The sequence below is a fragment of the Cuculus canorus genome, chromosome 1 (assembly GCF_017976375.1).
Source record: "Cuculus canorus isolate bCucCan1 chromosome 1, bCucCan1.pri, whole genome shotgun sequence".
Lineage (NCBI taxonomy): Eukaryota > Metazoa > Chordata > Aves > Cuculiformes > Cuculidae > Cuculus > Cuculus canorus.
In genome coordinates this window covers 8,546,102-8,568,677 of record NC_071401.1, presented here as the reverse complement: position 1 = coordinate 8,568,677, position 22,576 = coordinate 8,546,102, and the positions used below count along the sequence as shown (strand labels likewise).

General features: G+C 38.9%; 1 protein-coding gene across 1 annotated transcript; it reads right to left on the bottom strand.

Moving 5' to 3' along the window:
* Positions 1 to 227: 227 nt before the first annotated feature.
* ANGPTL5 (angiopoietin like 5) lies at positions 228 to 14,902 on the bottom strand. Its single transcript, XM_009556421.2, has 8 exons — positions 14,698 to 14,902; positions 12,885 to 13,032; positions 11,837 to 11,940; positions 11,197 to 11,290; positions 10,330 to 10,430; positions 6,012 to 6,132; positions 4,804 to 4,989; positions 228 to 1,696 (listed from the first exon to the last, which is right to left on the bottom strand). The coding sequence occupies exons 1-8, from the start codon at positions 14,794 to 14,796 to the stop codon at positions 1,377 to 1,379; spliced, it is 1,173 nt and encodes a 390-aa protein (XP_009554716.2). The 5' UTR covers positions 14,797 to 14,902; the 3' UTR covers positions 228 to 1,376.
* Between the last annotated feature and the right edge of the window lie 7,674 nt (positions 14,903 to 22,576).

The following is a 22,576-nucleotide window of genomic DNA, read 5'->3' as shown; positions in this document are numbered from 1 at the left end:
CTAATATTTTCATGAAAACCACCTCAGGTTGTTGTCAAGGCATAGGAGTCATAGGAGCCATCCCACCATATCTCCAGGATGCCAATAAAATCATAGCCCTGCAGATGTGCGCACATCTCATAACTCCTCTTCATAATTTTTAAAGGACAAGCATAGAAGAAAACAGGAAACTTTTCTCTCCTTTATTCTTGTGACAGTATACACACCCTTTCACAAGACTCATTTCCCAAAAAAAGCTACATATATCTTTGGAAAGGAGCTCTAAAACATGGTGGTTCTGAATTGATGATGGATTCTGCTCACTGTATTAATGCCTGGTCAAAGCACAAGACAGCAAAGAGGAAACGCATAGAGTTTTTAATTGATTTCATTCCTCATCTACTGAAACTGAAGCAGAGATGACAAATAGCATGCCTACTTACTACAGAACAGATGGCAAGTTCCAGAAACACCGTGGCACTGACAATGTTCAAATTTTTGTTTTTATTATTCTGTTCTCAGTGACAGAAATTTAAAGAATTTACACTACTTAATTTAAAATGAATTTACACAATTCAAATTGGTTTTGCTCATTACCACGTGATCATTCACAAAGTAAGAACGAAAAACATAACATCAAGTCCACATATCCAAAAGTTAAAACCCCAACAGTTACGTAAAGTGTCATAGTTTTTTTTTTTTTTTTAATGTTCATTTTTTAGGGAATTGTAAAATAGACAATGGCTGAGTAAAAATCTGATTGTGAAACACATTGTCTGTGAAAATTAAATACAAAACAGACCACAGTTCTTGCATGTCAGTATTGACCTTTTATGAAAATCAGGCCCTGAGAGTATACAGAACCTTACCTATGTGCTGAAATAAGTCAGTGGTATCTTGACTGTTGAGGAATGTAGAAAGAAGAGCTGGATCTGGAAAATTAACCTAAGGTGAAGCAAAGGCATTTTCCCAAAGTATAATTACGGAAATAGCAGATATATGGCTTTTTAAAAGAAAAGTTGCTGAAATTTCTTGGCAATTCAGATATGCATAGAGCACAGAAAAAAAACCCAAAAAATTGATTCTAAAATCAGCATTACATTCCTTTTTATATTTTTTCTGCTGGCTCTGAGATTGCATAAGAGACAGTTTAATAAAAGCTGACAAACACTAAGCTTCATGCCTTTTCTGAAAACCCTATTTTCCTTAGGACCCTTTTACTCAAGTGGGCACACTAGAAATGCTGACAGTTCATAATGAAAATGAATAACTGTATATGAAAGTATCTAATAAAGTTTTAAGACTGAATTGTTCAAGTGAAAATGAAAAGTATTTATGATACAGTGATACATTATCCCACGTAATTGCAAGAAAAGATATATTTCTATTTTCATGGGTTAATGGAAGTACGGCTTGAAGGTTCTCCGGATTTTCATTGAAACTGATTTAATTTTGACTGGTTTATTGTTCATTGTCCACGTATCCCAGTGAATCCCAGTTGCAAGAAATCTACCTGTGTAGCGATGAACACCATTAAGGTTTGCAAGGCCACACTGGTTGAACCACCATCCAGTGTTATCACTGAAGTTACTGCAGCTCTTTACAGGCTGTGCTTTAATGGTGCATATTGGCCTGCATCCGTCATTATCAACATCAAATGTGCTGAAAGGCATTGAATTCTGGTTATGTTCTTTTCTGTATCCTCTAAATGCATCACCTAAGTACAAGAGATAAACCAGAAGATAGAAGAGTTATTTATGGAGAAACACAGTATTTCTTACTTGTTGTATACCTTGCAAACTCTTCCTTCGAATTTATTAGAAAAATAGATTCCTTCTAAAGGGGTTCAAAAGCACCAAATGATGAACCAGCAATGTATTGAAGACATCGGAAAATGCAAAATACTCTACTTGACTGAAGGCTGGCTGATATTATACCCATCTTCAAGAAGGGTCAGAGGGAGGACCCAGGAAACCACAGGCCTGTCAGTCTGACCTCAGTGCCAGGGAAAGTCATTGAATGGGTGATCTTGAGTGCTATCATGAGGCACATGCAAGAGAACCAGGTGATCAGGCCCAGTCAACAGGGGTTCATGAAAGGCAGGTCTTGCCAAACTAACCTGGTCACCTTCTATGACAAGGTGACCCGCCTGCTGGATGAGGGAAAGGCTGTGGATGTAGTCTTCCTGGACTTCCGTAAAGCCTTTGACACAGTTTCTCACAGCATTTTGCTTAGGTTACTGTCTGCCTCTGGCCTGAGCAGGTGCACACTCCCCTGGGTGAAAAACTGGTTGGATGGCCGGGCTCAGAGAGTGGTGGTAAATGGAGTTAACTCCAGCTGGAGGCCAGTCACAAGTAGTTTCCCCAGGGCTCAGTACTGGGTCCAGCCCTGTTCGATGTCTTTATCAATGACCTGGATGAGGGGATCGAATGCACCCTAAGTGAGTTTGTAGACGACACTAAGCTTAGTGGAAGTGTCGATCTGCTGGAGGGTATGGAGGCTCTTCAAAGGGATCTGAACAGACTGGACCTCTGGGCTGAGACCAATGGCATGAAGTTTAACAAGGCCAAATGCCGGGTCCTGCACTTGGGGGATAAAAATCCTATGCAGTGCTACAGACTGGGGGAAGAGTGTCTAGAAAGTTGCATGGAGGAGAAGGACCTGGGGGTCTTGGTTGACAGCCGACTGAACATGAGCCAGCAGTGTGCCCAGGTGGCCAATAAGGCCAATAGCATCTTGGCTTCTTTCAGAAACAGCGTGACCAGCAGGTCCAGGGAGGTTATTCTCCCTCTGTACTCGGCACTGGTGAGACTGCACCTCGAATCCCGTGTTCAGTTCTGGGCCTCCCACTACAAGAAGGATGTTGAGGCTCTGGAGCGTGTCCAGAGAAGAGCAATGAAGCTGGTGAAGGGGCTGGAGAACAAGTCTTACAAGTAACAGCTGAGAGAGCTGGGGTTGTTTAGCCTGGAGAAGAGGAGGCTGAAGGGAGACCTCATTGCTTTCTACAGCTACCTGAAAGGAGATTGTAGAGAGGAGGGATCTGGCCTCTTCTCCCAGGTGTCATGGGACAGGACAAGGGGGAATGGCTTCAAGCTGCACCAGGGGAGGTTTGGGCTGGACATCAGAAAAAAAATTTTCACAGAAAGGGTCATTGGGCACTGGCAGAGGCTGCCCAGGGAGGTGATTGAGTCACCATCCCTGGAGGTATTTAAAAGATGGGTGGATGAGATGCTCAGGGACATGGTTTAGTGGTTGATAGGAATGGTTGGACTCGGTGATCCAAGAGGTCTTTTCCAACCTAGTGATTCTGTGAGAAGTATGTAGGAAGCTGAAATTCAATGAAACATCTTTATATTGTTGTTGCTTTTAGTGGCACACCAGTTACAAAGGCTTCTCTCCTCAAAGAAAGTCGAACAAAAGATAAAAGAAAGAAAAAGAGTTGTTACCTTCTGATTTTCCCATTGTGCCTAAGGCCCCAGAGTGAGTCATGAGATAAAAAGCAATTGTTAAAACACAAAGGTCAGCAATTACTGGTTCTGTGATCTTACTAAAGAAATAAAGTTTCTTACAAATACAGGGAGAGTAAAGCACCAACACAGTTACAGAATAACTAATACATTGGTAATAAGGATCATTCTTGCCTATTAGTAAACATGATAAAAAAATAAACAAACCAGTAATACATGTTGCAATACTTGACACAAATCTTTGCACATTCGGTATAATTATGATACTGTCTTGGTTCCAGCTGGGAAGGGGTTGATTCCCTGGTTTTGGGGTGGCTGACCAAGCTGCCCAATGAAGTATTCCACACCGTTGCGTCATGTCCAGTATATGTGAAGGAGGTGGTTGGCAAGGGGCAGGGCTCTGGGCAGCTCAGTGCAGTTGGGCCATGCTCAGAGTTTCAGGTTTCATGATGCATTTTTTGTTTTTTCCATGGTGCAGTTGCACAACTCTGGATTCCTGTTCGGGAGTCTTTGGGTGTCGGTTTCCAGTTGGTGATCAACTTTGCATTGTGTATCACCCTTTTTATATATTCCTTTACTATTTTTGTTGTTGTATTTTCTCTTCTACTGTAACTGTTTTTATCTCAGCCATTAGCTGTACCTTTCCTTTCTCAGTTCCCTACCTCATCCTAATGGAGGTGAGGAGGGGTGAGCAAGCAGCTGCTATGATTTTTTCGTTGCCAGCTATAGGTTAAAACCAAGTAGCCACATGGTTCTTTATTACCAGCTTTATGGGAGCTCTGGAAGTGTATGTTAGTTGGTGTTTGTATATCAGCCAGTAGCTGTTCTGCACTGTAGGCCTAATTTGTTCCAGTCAGTTTCTTTCTCTGTCCTTTGTGTACTACTGTCTGGGAACTTCTGGATAAACCAAAGCAACAACATCAGGAAGACTTCCACTAGCATTAGCAAATTTGGGATTAGATAATTGATATCTAAAGAATTGGACCATTAGATAGATAGACACACAAAAAATCACTTCTGTTTTATTATATATCTATATATTCTGTGTACTTGAATCCACTTAAGTTACTTTATATATTATTTTTGTTAAAGGAGTGTTTATTCAATTATTCCATTAAAGTCCTTGAAGGAGTAGAACAAAATGATTTCTCACTATGTGAAGATTGATGTTGGCATCAATCGGTACATTAACCATTTATCTGCGTAAGTGTTCATTATGCAGCAAATAGCAAAAAACAGATTAGAAACAAACATTTTTAAAGTTACCTTAACTAAGTATTACTCCGTTGAATACATTTTTTCCACATTAAGAAAGGGAACAGCTGTCTTCAAATACTTTAAAGAAGGCGGGTCTTACCAGCATTTCCTGAATATCGTCCCAAATGGATCTTAAAAGAGCATGCTTCATCCTCAATCCAAAATCCATCATATGATGCATAGGCACGTTTGTCATTTTCCGATTCCAAATCCACATGAAGACAGAAACTAATGGCTTTTTGATTTACTATTTGAAAAATCTTCCTCAGTCCAAGCCAAAATTCCCCTAAACCAGAAATTTGTAGTCAATAAACTTCCAGAAAGAGGAAGAGTAAATGGAAAAGGAAAATGTACTTTCCTTCCTGAAACAAGTGTAATAAGATTTGTCTGACGTCTTTGAAAGACTAATGAAGGTACAGAGTAGTCTTCCTACTTCACTGGGAAATCCATGGAAATTCTTTCCATGGATGCATCATCTTTTTTTCTCTGTTACATTTTTAGAAAATCATCTATATGGTAACTTTTGAGTGTTCATCTTCAATATACCTTTAGAAGATCACGAAAACTGAATGTGCTAGTGATCCACTCTATTAAGCAGAATTCAGTAGTGTTCCTAAGGGCAATACTGAGAAACTATAGAGATAAGCTTTGTATGAAATGTAATAAAACCCAAATCCTGTTTTCCAGACTTTCTGCCTCTGTAAATCACTCCATATTCTGTGACAGATTGTCTGTATGAGCTGCACTCCTTTGCATGGTTAAAAAGTTGCATAGTTACATTGCAATCTCAGTTAAACTCCTGAAAAAGCAGCTGTTTTTAGACTTGCTAGATGAAAGATATCAGTAAAAATGTAATATCACAATTGTGTTGGTATTAACTACTGAAATATTTCCATTTTCTTTCTAAGTTACATTCCCTATGCTGAAATATTACTGATCTTGCTCTGCTTTAAGGAAATATTTTGCAAATGTGATTAGAATCAACTAAGATATTTTAAATCTGCAAAAAGAAGGGGGAAGTACAATTTACACATTATTTCAGGAAGAAAACATTACAACATATTAGATACCCCTTGCCAGACTGAGGATGGGCAATGGCTACAGACTCTAGTAGGGTCATAGTCATTATTGAGAAGATCACACAATAGAGTTGATGAAGAATACCTCTTTAAGTATAAATAAGACTTTTAAGAAAGAACTTTACTCTCTGTACTACTAAAAATCCCACACAATTTACTGGAATGTAGCTCACATAAAGACAGCAGAGGTGTTGGGTCCAAACCACTTTAGAGTATTTAAGATTAATACCAGAAAGGTCACCAAATCCATCCAGATATTCAGACCATGTTCTCTGAAATGGAATGATTCCATCAGTTCTTTTCTGAATCACAGTCCATCCACCTCCTTGAAAATCCATGTCACACAAGACCTAAAATAGACACAGATAAGATTAAGCATTCTTGAAGTGGTTGTTAAGAGGAAAATCTTTGAATTAAATAAATATGGACTATGCAGAGTTTTGCTAAGCAACATACCTTTCAAATATCTTAACAAAAAGGTCAAAGAAATAAAAACTAAAGCTGCAGTGTTTTCTTATATGTTCTCGTTGGACTTCTTGATTTGGGTATTTTCTCAACCAGTTGAAACTGCTGTGTGCAAAAGTCTGCTCATGTCAGATATAATAAATAAGCTTTGATAAATGTTACTGTGCATTAATAATAGCATGAAGTGGAAGCAACATCCAGTGACATGTATTAATCATGCAAAATATTACAGATACAAGGATTAATCTTGAATATACCTTTATTTAAGCAAGGAGAAATAGACACAACTTCTTATGTGTTCTCCCTCGCCATACCTTCTTCCCTAGAAATGCCGTGTTTGTGATGCCTAGGAAATATAGAGCCCCTAATAAAGGTGAGGGAATGGAAAAAGTGATAGGAATAACCCAGTATATAATTATTTATGCTGGAGCAGCGAAGTAGCCCAGATCCAGGAAAGTCCCAATGTGAATATTTAAGAGCCTGCAACCAAGCAGTCCTACTGAATATGTAAGATCAACTCGCAGATTTGTGAGTCAGCCCTAAAACTGGTGCCCGGTGACATGTCACATGATGGGCGTCCAGCTGGCCTCAGCTCTGCCATGGAATATCACATTATGTGGCACACTTTCTCCTCAGCACATTTAAGGCTAGACACATAATTGAGTTCCCCAATACCTACACTAGGTATTTTATTGCCCTTGACTCCCCTGTAATCTCCCTTATACAGAGAAATCTGCATTCATAGCATGGCTCTGGGAAACCAAGATCTAAATCACCCTCTGCAGATGCCAGTCATCTCCACAACCTACAGAAGGGGTCCCTAGATCCTTGGCTGCTCCGCAGGGATTTAAGCTAAAGGACAGAAGTTAGGTGGAATATATCCAGGTCACTCTGGGTATTTTTCAAGTATGTCTCCAGTGCCCAGTGGTTGACCAGTTCTGAGAGGGATTAGAAAGTCTGAGCAATCTGATGTAGAAAGGTACACATTGCACATTTAGACACTGAACCACCTAAGCTGTTCAAAGTAGTTCTAGGGGATAATATGCTTAATTACTGTTTAAAAAGAGGCTCATTTGTAAGTGTCTCCCAATGTAACTAACATCAGGAAAATTAACCTGGAAAATGCTTAAAAGCTAGAGAGCCATTAAGCTACTTGTGATAACAAAAGTAATTTCAGAATATAGTGTTGCCTATCAGTAAATAATAACAGTAAGCAGATGCACAAGTGATCAGGTAAAACAGGGATTTTTTTGTTTATGTTACAGGGAATATGTTTCATAAAAGAGAGATGCGCAATCTTAGCCAATTGCTAAAAGTCGAGTGTAGTTGGAAGTCAGTTTAATCTTCAAAAGATTTGTGGCAGTCTGAGCTTTATAGCTTGCACCTGCATTGCCTGTACCACCCAGATATTTTTAATAAAACCAAAGACTTATTCCTTGTCAGGAACCTGTCAACATCATATTCAGAATCTCAGTGACTTAACAGCATCTTCTTTATGAAAGACAGGAAAGCAACAGTACAGAGCTGCAACGTGATCTAATACAATCTGGGGAATCTTGGATCCTCAAGTAAGTCAAGGCCATTGGATGCTTTCAACAGTCCTTGCAAAACAAATAGTGAATGAATCATAGTAAGGATCATGTTTGTGAAAGAAAATAACGGGCTTTATTCCTTGGAGAATCACGTGCTTGTTTCAGTCACCTCAGAAGGGTGGAACTGGAATAAAAAGAAATACAAAAGATTCCAAAATGAGTATTTAGATGCATATACCTAAAACTCATTTAAAAATAATTCCATTGTCTCATCCACTGTCTTAAGAAGATGATTGCATGCTTGGTTACTCCTCTCATATGAGTCTGAAATATAAAGAAGAGCCCGCTTGGTCACAACATCAATCATCGGTCCAATATAAATAAATGGGAACATTAATAATTCTCAGAAGGAGCAGATTTGACTTTATACACAAGGTCAACAGCCAGTTACTTAAATATGGAATGAAACACACATCAGCTAAGTAACTATATGAGACAAATACACAAAAACCAGTCACTGCTGTGTAGTTTCTTTAATCCCTCATATGCTGGAAATGATGCAGTTTTCTTTCTTCAAGCTTTGTAATAGTTAATCCACTCTACAACTTGTTTTCTGTCTCATATCATGCAAGGTATGAGAGGCATGACTATGCCAAGTACAATTTAGAGTAAATGAGCGGGATGATGCTTCTACTGAATATTTCTTCTCTTTCCACCTTTAGTGTGTATGCTTCAGCATGTAGAAGAATTTGCATTAAACAGTTTTCCTTAAAGTAACATTCCTAATGGAATGTACATATTTTAGATATTTTTCTCCAAAAATGTCTTAGCACTAACTTTTTATTTCTTTGTAACATCTACCAGACAAGAAATGAGACACTCATTTTGTGAGTGCAGATGATTCTTCTCATCATTTGTTGTGGCCTTGTGTTTTTAATCAAATTATTATGGTTACTCCTTTTATTTCTTGTTCTCCTTAAGGAACCTTTCCACTCATGTAACTGAATCTCAGATTCTGGCAGTAACTGTAAACTTGGAAGAGTGTCAAAAATACTTTTGAAGTGGAAGGAACCCTATCATTTCAGATGTATTTGCCAAAAAGCTAGAAGTGAACTGAGAAATCACTTTTCTCACATAGATCATTCATACCATCTCTCAGGAAAAGCAATCTGGGTGAGGTACGAATATTTCCTCGATGGAAAGATCCTCAAACCAGAAGAAATTCTTACACGGATGCATTTTGTGCTATGGTTCAGCTCGGAGTGAAGCATGCAGCATTTTCTTCATATTCTAACTATGGTTGTTCTGTAAACCCTTCTACCTGTCTTTTTGGTTTATTTACTTGGAAGAAATTTGCTGATGAGTTACAGATCTTTTCCCTGAGCTCGCTGCATTGTATAGAAAGAATTATAAGGTTTTCTACCAGGGATCTGCAGAACTAAGTTCATTTTTTCTTTTGAGATGCCAACATACTTCTGAAGCTGTTTCATGACCCATTTGATCTCTTTTTTCGGTAGCTTTTTCTAGGGTTCCAGTTGGTGAGAGGTAAAGGGATTCATCCTTCCTTTTTTTTTATATACAGGAAGACTATTTAGTTAGATATTAAATTTTGCTGTTTTATTAGCTGGCTTTAACTCCAGTTTTTCTCCAAAAACTAAAGATCCCTGCATGCACTGCAAAATTAAAGATCTGAAAGTGCATTATTGGACTTGCAAAAGGACTTCCCTGAGCAGAGCAGCCTGAAATGGAATTAAACAGGCAAAACAAAGCATTCCTTGCGTCCTTTTGGATCTGAATATTCTGAACCTGAGGAAATTAACCCAAAACGCTGTTCTGCTGGATGAATCCTATGATTCCAAGCAGTTATGGAAAATTCAGATTGTAATAGGAAGCATGACTGCTGCAGTTCATGCTGAATTCCATACTTTTTGCCTTAAGAATATATATCCTTCAAAATGGATATAAAACCTAAAACTTTAGATGCCTCTCTGTGTCAAGACTGAGTTATAGTGATGCTCAGACAACAGTTAAGCACCTGTGTCTCAAACATATGTACATCTCCCCCTGTATTGTGCTTCCTACACGATATTGTGTTCCAAGACACAGGCATCAGTTGGGTCACCTCTCAAGAGCAGGCAATGCAAAGCAGTCATCCAGCAGGATAATTCAAAAAGCCAGAGGTCATATTTTAGGAGCCAAATGGATCAGTATCTTGGCTCCTCAGTTTTCCATCTCTAAAACAGAAAAGAACAGCACTTTTCAATGTACAAAAGGATGCTGGAAAGTACCTTGACTTTTCTTCTTTGGTACATTTTTCACTGTATATGAAAACTGATGATGGGATCTTATGACAGAGATTAAATTTTGTTGTAGAAACTGAGAAACTCATCAAAATTATAGTAATGACAGACACGGTTGGATGATTTAATGTAATTCTTATTCAGCTGCTGAGCAATTGTCAAGGAAAACACTTTAAATCTATTAAATATATTTATTCTAATTGCATATCCTCAAGCAAATTGTGACCATCCTGAGAGATACATTTATTACCTCAAAAGGATAATTTGATCCTTCTGGATGGATAATGTACAAACCAGTTGGAGTTTTTGAAACTGAACCGACAGTATCTTTAATGTCAGTGCAATCCAACCCTAGAGAACAAAGTATTTGATGAAGTTCATTAGCAAAATATGTTAAAAAACAAATACAGCTACTTTTCATGGTAAAGTATGAATTACCTCAAGGAGCATTTTCTTGTCATGCAAAGTTTAAATTCATGTCTTTTTCATGGATTTACTTTATAAATGAAAATTCTCTGAACTCCATTAAGCTCAGAAAGAAGTGTAAATTATATTCTATAGAGAAAGGTTTTTTTCTAGTCTTAACTGATATGCTACAGAAAGTAAAGATTATGTATCTATGTCTAATGTTACAGATTTTATTTGGGTAACGTTTGTACTGAATAAAAAGGCATATTATCTAAAGGATGTCTTTGCAGCGTGTATTTCTATTTATACTTGTAAAAGCCTTTACATCATAACGTATACATAAAATCCCCTTTGCTTCTAAGTGTTAAGGCACGTCTGTGTTAGACATACTCAAGCAAGCAGACCACACTTTATTTAATTGCAAAAGAAAGTGCTATATAGCCACATCAGGCCACTTGTGAACTGCTGATCATACTAGATATTTTGCTTAAAAATGGACAGGATGCCCAGCATTATCAGTTACAAATGGTTTAAAGCTGACTTTACTATGACATTCTTAAACAGTTCACAAATTTTCCAGTTTGCATATTACTAACACAGAATAAATACTGTCAATGTTATGATCTCTCACCTTTGCTTTAATTAGTTCTTTGTCAAGTTACAAAGATAAAAGGGGAAAAGGTCAAGACTAAATGCAAAAAATACATACCGTGAGACTGAACTGCTTTGTAAGGAAGTGAATCCAAATGCTTTCTCAGAATTTCTGTGTTCAAAAGAAGAAGTCTGTTCATGAGTTCATTTACCTGCAAATTCAAATAAAAAATCTTTATGTGAGGAATTTTAAATTCTGAAGTTCTTTTTTTTGACTCCTAGTAAATATAATCTGAAGTTCATTTTTGTGATGCGTGAGTAATTTGTGCCTTCATTAGGTGAATTGATCTGATTTTTTTTACTTTTTGCATCCAAAACAATTTTTATACCTAATTTTGTTTAAGTCCTTCACTTTTATTAAGGCATTTTATCTATACTGAATGAGTGCACAATGTTTGTCATCTGCTATCAGATTAATAGATAATATAATATGTTATCTACACAAACAGAGGACAGTGCTGCAGCTGGGAAACAGTGTGGAGGAATAGTCTGTCACGTGCTGCTGAGTTATGGACCAAGTGGTGCTAATCGCTCCTCATAGAAATGGAACTCACACCTTATCTCTGGTGCAAGTTATTGTGACAAAGACTTTAATTCTACGGTTTTAATGGCAATATAAATTCTTAATTTTCCTCAGTCAGAAAACATCTGTAGTGATAAAAAGTAAATAAAAGTCTTAATGATAAAGGAAAGGGTACCTGGTTAGAAAGGTAATCCAAGGAAGACTGTTGATCATCCATCATGTTTCTTATCAGCTTTTTTGTACTTCTTGCATATTCAACAAGAGAGTTTTGCAAATTTCCTTTAAAAGAAATATGTTCATCTCCTTTGTTATCATAAACCTAGAAATATTTTTGACTAAATAATAATGCATTTAATTATGACATCTAAGTAAATATTGAAGGTGCTTAACATTAGGGCACCTAAAAATAGTACAGAGACCACAGAATTCAGAGACGCTAAGAACCTCAGCCTCACTAGCTGCAGTGAAGACATCTTAAGAAGAGATAGCTCTTAAGATCTGAAGAATTTCATCTTATCCTTGGCCAGCTGGGATAACCAGTTAATGGATACCACAGAAATACAAATTGTAAAAGACAAATACACAATGCTCTTTTCATCCTACATTTACTCATTTGCTCTCCTACTTAATTCATGCGCCTCTTTTTTTTGCCTTAATATAGGCAAAAATGCCACAAATAGAAAAATTACAGTTTTCAACTACTTAATAATACGTATTAAAAATAATATGGGAAAGCCAAGAATTTTGGCTAAATTTTCTGAGGCTGATTACACCATTTGCTGTGCCATTTGTTAAGGCAGTGAATAGAGAATGTCCTGTATGAGAAGCAAGCTGGAGCAAAGATTTGCTCCCACTTTAATTAGCAAACTACCTAACTCCCATTTAACTCTCTCACACCTAGCTATGATGTTTAAACGAGGGGCAAACACCCTACTCTTCCTCATTCAGAGGGTACCAAAGCTCTTGGTGGGCTGAGCTGCTGCCTGGGTTTTGCTGTCTGCACCAGTGACTATAAAGACTAGCTTGATTATACTGCTGTGCACCAAAACCATAGCACCCCAAATTTTCTAAGCAGTACTCAGCCTGGGCAGCAGGGTCAAAGACTGTCCCATGTGCTCAAGAAGACTGAAGAACAAATTAGCACAGCATAGCGTAGCATAGCAGAGAATTGCATAGCATGGCATTGCATAGCTTGTTGCTGAGTATTCTTTATGAATACATACTGCACATGTAATGTTTTTCCCCTCGTAAAATTTTAGCTTGAACATCACATGGTACAACACATTGTTCGTTTTGTTTTGATATATCTGCAGATTTATTTTTCTCTTCTGCCTTGAGTGATTCCTCCACAGCTCCAAGGTTCCTTGTGCCCTGTTGTACCAAACAATGGAGGGGGAAATAAATTGACCATAAAGCATATATAGAAACCAGCTCCGGCTGCTAAAATAAAGTAGATTACATGGATCTTCCTTCAAAACTGATTTTAATGTTTTATCAAGCAATAATTGACAGAGCTGAGACCAAGGCCTGTTACGTGTCTTCTGCTTAGCTGTATCTCACAAGAGAGTCTCAGAAGTAAAGAGCAACCTCTATAAATACCAACAATATCACCAACATTTCTGATTAACTATTCTACCAGTGAGTTGTGAACTGGAGTCAAGAACTTGCAATTCTTGCATTTAAGAAGCTCATATTTTAGGAGTCACCACACCCAACAGACATGTCAAATTCTAACAAAGTTACTTTCCCTGGAAAGGAACAGGCTTTTGGACTTACCATGTTATTTGTTAAACACTTTAACTCTTGAAAATCTCTAAATTAATTACTTAGAGTCCCATCATGGAAATACTTGCAGAAGTCACTAATCTATGCACATAAGCAGTCCCAACAGTAAAAAATATTTTAAATTCTCTTAGAGAGGAAAGAATAAAGAAGTTCTTATTCACAGGCATAAAAAATTCTGAAATAGTAACAATAAAAGCATTAGTAAAAGTAGTTACACCTATTAATGTTCTTTTAAAATTATGTTTTCATATTTAATGTTTTTTTCTTCCATGGTGCCATTTGACCTAAAATATGGGAATGCCTCTGACTCATCACTTAAAGAAATGCTAAAAGCAATTCCTAAAGTATGTGTCACTGTAAAAAGACTAAGAAACATACTTTCATTTGAATCTTTGTTGATACCATAATCCATGCCCAGCATCATACGATGTTCATGCACTGTATTTTCAAATGTAAATAGGACCCTTAGAAACTTAGAGATTTTAATGAAAAATGAAAACTTATTTAGACTTGAATATATCTTCAACATTCTTGTTCTTTCCTGCTTCAGGTTTCTCTTTCTGGTATTGGCATTACACTGGCAAAGTACTGAACAGGTTTTTTCCTGATCTTTGCTTCTAAAAAGTGAAAGTAAAAATTACAGAAAATTGTTAATTGGCCAAAGAAAAGTTTTCAGAATTATTAATGTAGCTTTGTTTTTTTTCTAGGGATAAATGCTAGAGAGCTAAAAGTATGTGTTTCTTTAATTTTGAAATAAGCACAAAATAAAGGGGAAAAAATATATGAGGGTTATAGTTAGATCACTTGTAATTATGTTTTTTTCCTGAGCTTTATTACAGCTACTCACCAGATGTTCAATTAACTACTGTCAAGCAAATAATTTTAATCAATATTTATTTTTAACAAAAGCCAGCATTAAACAGGCAATTAAATCTGACCTCAGCAATTCAAGCAAAAAGTGTGACTGCCGAAAACAATAGTTACTCTGCATTTACAGTCATGCAGATGAGATTAAAAACATAACATAGCAACTGAGCTGTAAAGGAAGGACATTAAGGCAAAAATATTCCAATATACCGAATTCCTGCAATTTTAATGTAGTTTCTTTTCTCTTTCTATAACTATCTGATTCTTCTGTATTTTCATATCTATCCTGAATGAAGCAATCTACATTTTAAAGACATCTGTCGCTTTTCTAAGAAATCATTCAGTTACATTATCTTATCTCAGCAAAGTAATTGAAAATCTTACCTGAGATGAACAAGGTTTGACATTATTTATGACAGTCTCTCCCCAGCTGAACAAAAAAATATTAAGACAGATCAATGAAGTTACCCCAAAGCAGTTCATCTTTTACTTGAAGAAATGCAAATGTTGTGACGGGTTTCGAATTTCTGTGGAAAGGACTGTACTCTATGAAGTCCTGAGCTAACTGTTTGGGAATGTCTACAGCACAAAGAGCAGCCAACACGTTGCTCCTTTAACGTCTGGATTTAATAAAACACATTTCAATTGCACAGTAGATTTTATACACTACTCGTTGTATCCTGAGAGCAATTACTGCTTATCACCTCTCCATGACACATCAAACATGTATTTTTACTGTGATAAAAATGAGGTGGATTTACTTATATGTTATTTTAGAGTATTGGTATGTATTTGGTATTGAGTAGTCTAGGCTACTTCAAAGAAAAAAAGTATTAATTGATGTTTTCATCTTTTTAACAAATGGTTTTTTCGTTAAAATGAGGGTGTTTACATTGAGGTGGTGGTAGTGCACTAGCACAGGCTGTGGAGGCAATTTTAGACTGTATCCTAAAACCAAATTAAAAATATAGAACTGGGAAATATTACTTTAAAATAATGCTTTGTGTTACATTGAAAGTTGTTTACCTGGAGGACAATAGCATTCTCTTGATCTCACTGGTAGCCCATCCTTAGGAGCAGGGGTATTCAAATACAATGATTTTTACACTTGAAAAATATCAAAGTACATGAAAATGTACTGAAAAAGAAGATGATTACTTTTAGTCCACAGAAAATTAAAGCTATATATGCTATTTTTGTATCTTAAAAACTGGATCTAAGATTCACCTGGCAGGCCACACATACCAAGAGAGGAGTGTCTGAGGCGTGGTCGTCTTTGGAGGCAGGTCTCCTCCCCTTGCGCCTGCGCTCCTCCTGGTGGTGGTGGTCGACTTGGGGTCCCTGATGAAGGCTAGTAGTCATTATCACCTTGAACTTTGGATGAACTTGTCCTTGCACATGCTCTGTTGGGGTATGGGTCTGTGGTAAGTCCCATCACTAATTTTCCTGTCTCGCTTCACAATAGTGGTCTTGCTTTATGGATCTTGCAGTGCTACAGACTAGGAGAAGTCTGGCTAGAAAGCTGCTTAGAGGAGAAGGACCTGGGGGTGTTGGTTGACAGTCGACTGAACATGAGCCAGCAATGTGCCCTGGTGGCCAAGAAGACCAATATCGGAAACGGCGTGACCAGCAGGTCCAGGGAGGTTATTCTCCCTCTGTACTCAGCACTGGTGAGACCGCACCTTGAGTACTGTGTTCAGTTCTGGGGCTCTCACCACAAGAAGGATGTTGAGGCTCTGGAGCATGTCCAGAGAAGAGCAACAAAGCTGGTGAGGGGGGCTGGAGAACAAGTCTTATGAGGAACGGCTGAGAGAGCTGGAGTTGTTTAGCCTGGAGAAGAGGAGGCTGAGGGGAGACCTTATTACTCTCTACAACTACCTGAAAGGAGGTTGTGTAGAGGAGGGAGCTGGCCTCTTCTCCCAAGTGACAGGGGACAGGACAAGGGGGAATGGCCTCAAGCTCCGCCAGGGGAGGTTCAGGCTTGACATCAGAAAAAAAATTTCACAGTAAGGTTCATTGGGCACTGGAACAGGCTGCCCAGGGAGGTGGTGGAGTCGCCTTCCCTGGAGGTATTTAAGGGACGGGTGGATGAGGTGCTGAGGGGCATGGTTTAGGGAGTGTTAAGTATGGTTGGACTCGATGACCCAGTGAGTCCCTTCCAACCTAGTGATTCTATGATTCTATGATTCTATAATCTTTCACAATAGTAGGAGCTTAGAGACGGGTACAAAGCATTCTTCCTATACCAGCTTTGGCAGATAAAAAGCATACCAGCTTTGGCTGTTATCACAAGGCCTGCATCTGTGGCTTAGCACTTGGTAGGAAATGTTGAGGCAGAAATGGATCCTTTGGCCGACCCTTACAGGCTGTGCCTGGTAGTACAGCACCTGCAGGATGGCTGAAAAAAGGCTCTGCTGCTGCCTGAAAGATTTCTGGAAACACCACTGTGCCTCACTGTTGTCCCAGTGCCTGCCAATCTTCCAGGACCCTGAGGACACCTCCCAGACCTCTCTGTTGGTGAGCAGCTCTTCTTTTTTTAGGAATCCTAGGTAGCAATTTAGAAAAGGCTGCATCAAAAGAAGTATGGCCAGCAGGTCAAGGGAGGTGATACTGCCCCTCTATTCCTCTCTTGTGAGACCATATCTGGAGTATTGTGTCCAGTTCTGGAATCCTCAACATAAGAAGGGTATGGAACTGTTGGAATAGGTCCAGAGGAGGGTCCAGACTGATTGCAATGAAGTTTAGGGCTGCATAGTCCTGAGTTCTCACAGGCTTTCTGTATCATCGATGTAGCGACCTTAGGTAGGTCCATTTTCAGTCCTGATCTATTCTAACATTTGTGACTTACTCTGGAGGGCTTTATAGTATCAAAGATGCTCTTCAGCATCAACGTTGTCCCTTGTGAACCACTCAGATGCTATACACTGCTGAGCATAAGATGTTCCACCTAGTCGGACGTTCCCAGACCAGGGGAACTCCACCTAGGAGTTGTTAGTGAAGCTTCACCACTTTCCTAGATATGCTGACCTGAGCAGATAAAGTATTATGCATGGATTTTATTATGTAAAACTAAAATGCTGACTAAACTAAAAAAACATGTTTGCTTCAGACCTTCAGAGCTGTTGGTGGAAGTTAGTGTTCCTGTAACTGTCAAATCCTATATTTCTCACATTTAGAAAATAAGTCACTTGAGAGCAAGGTGTTCTGGGTAGAGTTGGATAAATGTGGTCCCGAGCACAAAAAGCATCTCTCATATAGTCAGCTACCCTGTGCATTTTCACTGACACAAGTTATCAAGAAAGGTGGGGGTGTGTGAAAAGTAGCAGTTGCTTTTGTTTTGTCTCAGGCACTCGAATGATTGTGAAATAAGCAACTTCTCTTCGCTAAGAAATCTGAAGGTATCTCTTCCCCATTGCTCAGGGAAAGGTTTCATTTGTGTAACCAATAACTACAGTTCTGTCTTGAAGTCTCCAAAGGCAGCAACAGTTTTCTCCCAGTGTGTTAACCATGAGCTTTTAAAATTACCCGAGGCCTGAACAAGAGTAGGTGTGGACCACCGACCCCCATCCTAAGTGCTCAAACTGTTCTGATAGGAGTCATGAATGAGAACACGATCATCAGTCAAAGCCAGACTAGGAATATAAAGACACAGACTTGTCATCATCATCATCGTCATAGAAAAAGAACCCTTAATGACTAAAGTAGATCTAAGAGATATGCAAGTCTAAATTGCAAAGTTTTTGCCATTGGAAGAGAGGTTTAGGCCTTTTAAAAATATAGATGTCCACTATATTTTTTCATTGTTTTCCAGGTGAAGAAACCTGAACTTCAGACAAAGGTTTCTGTGAGTGCTCATTTGTTTACAACTGGAAGCAACAGACTTTTCTCATGGGCTCTCAAAACAAAGTCATCTGTGAGAGTCTCAGCTGTTCTGCCCTATATCTTCTCCCTCATGGTCTCTTCACAATGTGTATGACCTCCTTAAGCAGCACTGGGTTGAGCATGGAGGAAGCATCCTGGACTGAGCAGCAGATCCCATCCTTCAAGTTGAAGTAGAGAGGAATTGAATGGAGGGGGAGAAAGCTGAGGAAAATGGTTAAGTCTGAATCTGAGGAGCTAAACTGCTTTTACAAACCTGCAAATCTACTGCACCGAAGAAGCAACTGCACTTGAGAAACCTGAAGCCCTGCTGTGGCATTTGCTTCTGGGCTTCTTGCTGCAGAATATGCTCAATGTGTCTTTGCCTTGTCTGATGGAGTTGCTGGCACAGCAAGACCTTTTGGTGGTCCTGCACAGAGGCCTCAGCTTTTTTGGGGAATGCTGTCTGCTTGCAAAAATGTGATCTCTGAGAGTAAACTGAATTTCATTATGTTTTGCTATCTATCCAAAGTGATGTATAAGAGCATGTAAACTGTGAAGAACATATAAAAAAGATTCTATGCTTCTTTACTGGCCTGAGAATCTTATGCTGTTATATTGTCAGTCATGTCACCTGTGGTGAAAGCAGTATAAGAAACAGGGAGGAGCACAAACTCAGTTATAGAAACACTGAGGCCAGTGCTCAGTACGCCTTGTTGTCAACTGGGAGGTGAAAAGAAAAGTCAGATGGGAGGCTTGTGAAATGATTGACAAACATATTCAGCGGATGAAGTCTCACAAGAGAGCTGTATTAATGTAAAAACTGTAAACTGAAGAATGTCTTTTTTCCAATCAGAGTTGCCACTGGGTAGTAGCAAACCAGTGGAATTTCAGTTTTACAGTATGATAAAGCCACAGATTAGCAATTAGACAAGAAGTTCATGGCATTGTCTGACTGGTTCTACTCCATGTAGCTGAAATATCCTTTAAAATATCTATACACAAATAACTAAGCAAAACTGTGATAGCATGTTTTACAAGTGAAGGGGAAGAATGTTTCAGATTTTAAATGATTTTCACAGCTGAGTGTGCAAGAACATAGCAAGTAACGTGATAGTGCACTCTGGTGGAGGCAGAGCACCATCTGCTTCACCAGGCAAAACAGAATCAGTGATAATGTTGGTGTTTTCGGTGATAAAAACAGGAATGTGAGCTGCCAGGAATCGTATACTCTGCAAAACTATTGAATCTGCTGAATTGTAGATGATAACTGGAGTTGCAAAACTATTTTAGATGGGAACGAGAGTTTGTGGTTAGCATAAGCATGCGTGGGAGGAGAGAGGAGAAGGCATGAACTATAGATGATAAATCAAAGTTTAGGCCTGTAACTGTTAGGATTTTGGAAACATATTCTTTCTGAGGTAGGTCATCAGAGACCTGGTCATACCACTGCGTTTGGAAGCTGCTTGGTACAAAATTAGAGTCTGAGACATAAATATTCCTGTATTTGTAGTTGCTATTTTCTGTTCTACTATTAGCTTAATGAACGCAGAACTAGCAATTTTTCTGAGTTTAAGAGAAAGCTTAACAGGTAACATATCACCTAATCATAAACAGGCCTTACTGTTTAAAAAGTATTCATCATTTTCAACAAAATGCAGAGAGGTTTTAGTCAAAAGCAACGTAAACACTGTTTACTCAGATTAATTTATCAGCAAGCACATCTCTCAAGGTTTGACTAGATAGCACAATTCGACTTTATCAGTAGGAAGTATCCTAGAGAGATAAACATAGAAATAAATCAATGTTAAATCAGAGGTACACGTACTTATATAGGTTCTTTGAATTTATTTTGGAATACTTCATAGCACTAATGCTACAGGCTGTGAATGAGATAGTTCAATGCCTCATTACTGTTCAACTCTGAAATACTGTAATCTTTCCTGTGCTAAAGGGCTTAAATACTAAACAGAGGAGAGGAGAATAAGCCTAATTATTCTCTTTGACAGTGCTGAGATTTAAGTGTAAAGAGCCTAGTCAGCAAAACACATAAGCACATTTAGTTCTTCAAATATTTTTATTTATTTTACTGAATGGTAAAACATTAAGCACATTTCTATCACCCTCATTGGATGAGGGCTATTTGACTTGTTTACAGTCAGAAAAGAATTCTGAGGCAAAAATAAGAATTTGCCTGGGAACAGCCCTTTCTAGACCTGGTATTCTAAACCCCTTAATTTGGAAGTTTTAGTTGTCCAAGGCAACCTGTACAGCCTATGCAGAGTGACTGGGTTTAGAAAAATTACTTATAGGGAGAAAAAAACCCCATCTTCCTACTCAAAAAAAGTATGCTGGGAGCATGGCAGGAAAATTATGGAGGTGTTTAGAACAGAGATACATCACAAAACTGCAGCTGATGATTCCTTTGCCAGAATGCCATTGTTTGGGTCAATATTTGCTGTGTGAGTTAATCTTGGCTGAGCATTAACATGAAACAAATATGTCTTACAGTGATATCTGCCAATATTTAACAGGCAGCTCATACAAACTTTTCTCCCCTGGCCTTTCTTTAGCTCTGTTTCAAGGCCTTGTGTTTCTGAACACCGGAAACTCAGGGCAGTGGGAATATAGGCATTTCTTCTTCGCTCTTTTGGAATCAAGCAAGAAAGTAAGCCAACACAAACGGAAAATGTTATCCTCTTTTTCCAGAGTACACTGATAGGTCAGAAGAAGTTTGCTGGTGCAACAGAGCGCATCTGTACGTAGAGGACAAAGAAACATTTAGTCTTTCTAGATACAGATGGAATAATTCAGCTCTGGGTTAAATATTTATACCTTTTTTTAAAAAAAAAAAAAATATCTCTAAAGCTAAGGCACCTCTGTGGAAGCTAACGCAATAACATTAGAGAGGTATGAATCTTGAACAGCTAGAAAATAGTTTCAAACTGTCATTTGGCTTTGTGGTGTTATTTCTAACTGGGCATCCAGAGACATTCCCTTCTGTTTGTGGCCAGACTGATTTTATTACCTATACGTTTGGTGGTTCTGGTGGCTTGGAGAACTAGGTCATGTGCAGTCTCTGCCTTCACTTTTCAATTTCTGGATCTTCATGGGATGCTGCGACATGACTTAAAGATAGGGGTACATTTAGGTCAGATATTCAGACACAGAATTAAGGCTCAGATAAGGTCAAGTGCCAGTATTTATTTGGTTATCAGGCATGCAGTGAGAGAGAAAAGAGAAGGAAAGAGAGAAAGATAGCTACCACCATGGATCCGCAGCATCCTGTCAGTCCAATGCTCAGTCCAGTGGGAGAATGTTCCAAAGTCATCATCAGAATTGGGCCAAGAGGCTCTCCTGAGGGTTGTACTCATAGTGCCTTGGAACCAGTACCGGAGGAAGGACAGGACTCTACGCGCTTGTAGTGGTAGGGATCAATGCAAGCCTCCTTCTGGTTGGAACCTAAGGGAAACTTGCAGCATTCCAGTGGTTTCAGTTCATGATGGCTCTGCGGATCCAGCCAGTGCCACACGCTATGGCAAATTATATGTGGTAGCGTTTTCCGGTGCGAAACCTGAAGCTTATCATCCAAGGAGTGAGGAATTGTGACACAGTTGCTGGGCTGACCAGGACAGCTTAATGTTTTTTTTCCAGCTCTTCCATAGCACTTTTTTTTCTTCATATTTTTTCACTAATGGACTTTGTCTGCCCACTTTAATTCTTCATCCCCGTTTCCATCCCAACAGCCTTTTCACTGCTGGGCAGGTGAATTGAAGTAAATTTGTCACATTCATGGTGACCACACTGTGGTGATACGCCAGAACCAAGCGGGGGATAATCTTGTTGTTCAGCCACCACAAAGGTACAGCAGATTGTGTCAGCAGTCAAAAGCAGCCTGTATCAATAATTATGGTCCCTTCTTCTTTTCAGTCCTCTCCAGTCCCAGGAAAGCAGTGTTGACATGCCCCCTTGACAGATGCAATCTTCTCATTATTCTAAACCTTTGTGGTGAATGCCTGCCTGCTCTACTCAAGGGCACACAAAGGAGCGGGGTGGAGGAGGAAGTCCTGATAAGAGAATTTTAGACAGCACAGTGGTCCTTGATGACTGGTGTAATGCCCTACATGCTCACAAATGTAGAGGATACTGTTTGGTATTGATCACCTTAGAGGGATGAAGCAGCAGGGCCAGCTGCAACAGTTGTAAGTCCACAGCTGAGCCCACCACTATGCATTTATCACAAGGGGCTCTAAAAGAACAGAAGTTGCCCTGAGAGACGCACCATTGTTTTCCCCGGAGGACGTCAATCCCCAGAAGTTTCTTTGCAAAGGGTCCTATCACTAATGTGGTGTTTACTGGGGTTTTGTCCCCAGGTAACTACAGTGTGACAGAGGCCATGGCTCTG

Bases quoted from the DNA above. Each gene is read 5' to 3' on its own strand.
- ANGPTL5 (XM_009556421.2), bottom strand. From the start codon at position 14,796: ATGAACTGCTTTGGGGTAACTTCATTGATCTGTCTTAATATTTTTTTG. The intron at 11,941-12,884 runs GTATGTATTCAT...TTTCTTTTAAAG, and splicing joins GGAAAAACATTACATGTGCA to GAAATTTGCAAAACTCTCTT. The intron at 1,697-4,803 runs GTAAGACCCGCC...TCTTGTACTTAG, and splicing joins ACGATATTCAGGAAATGCTG to GTGATGCATTTAGAGGATAC.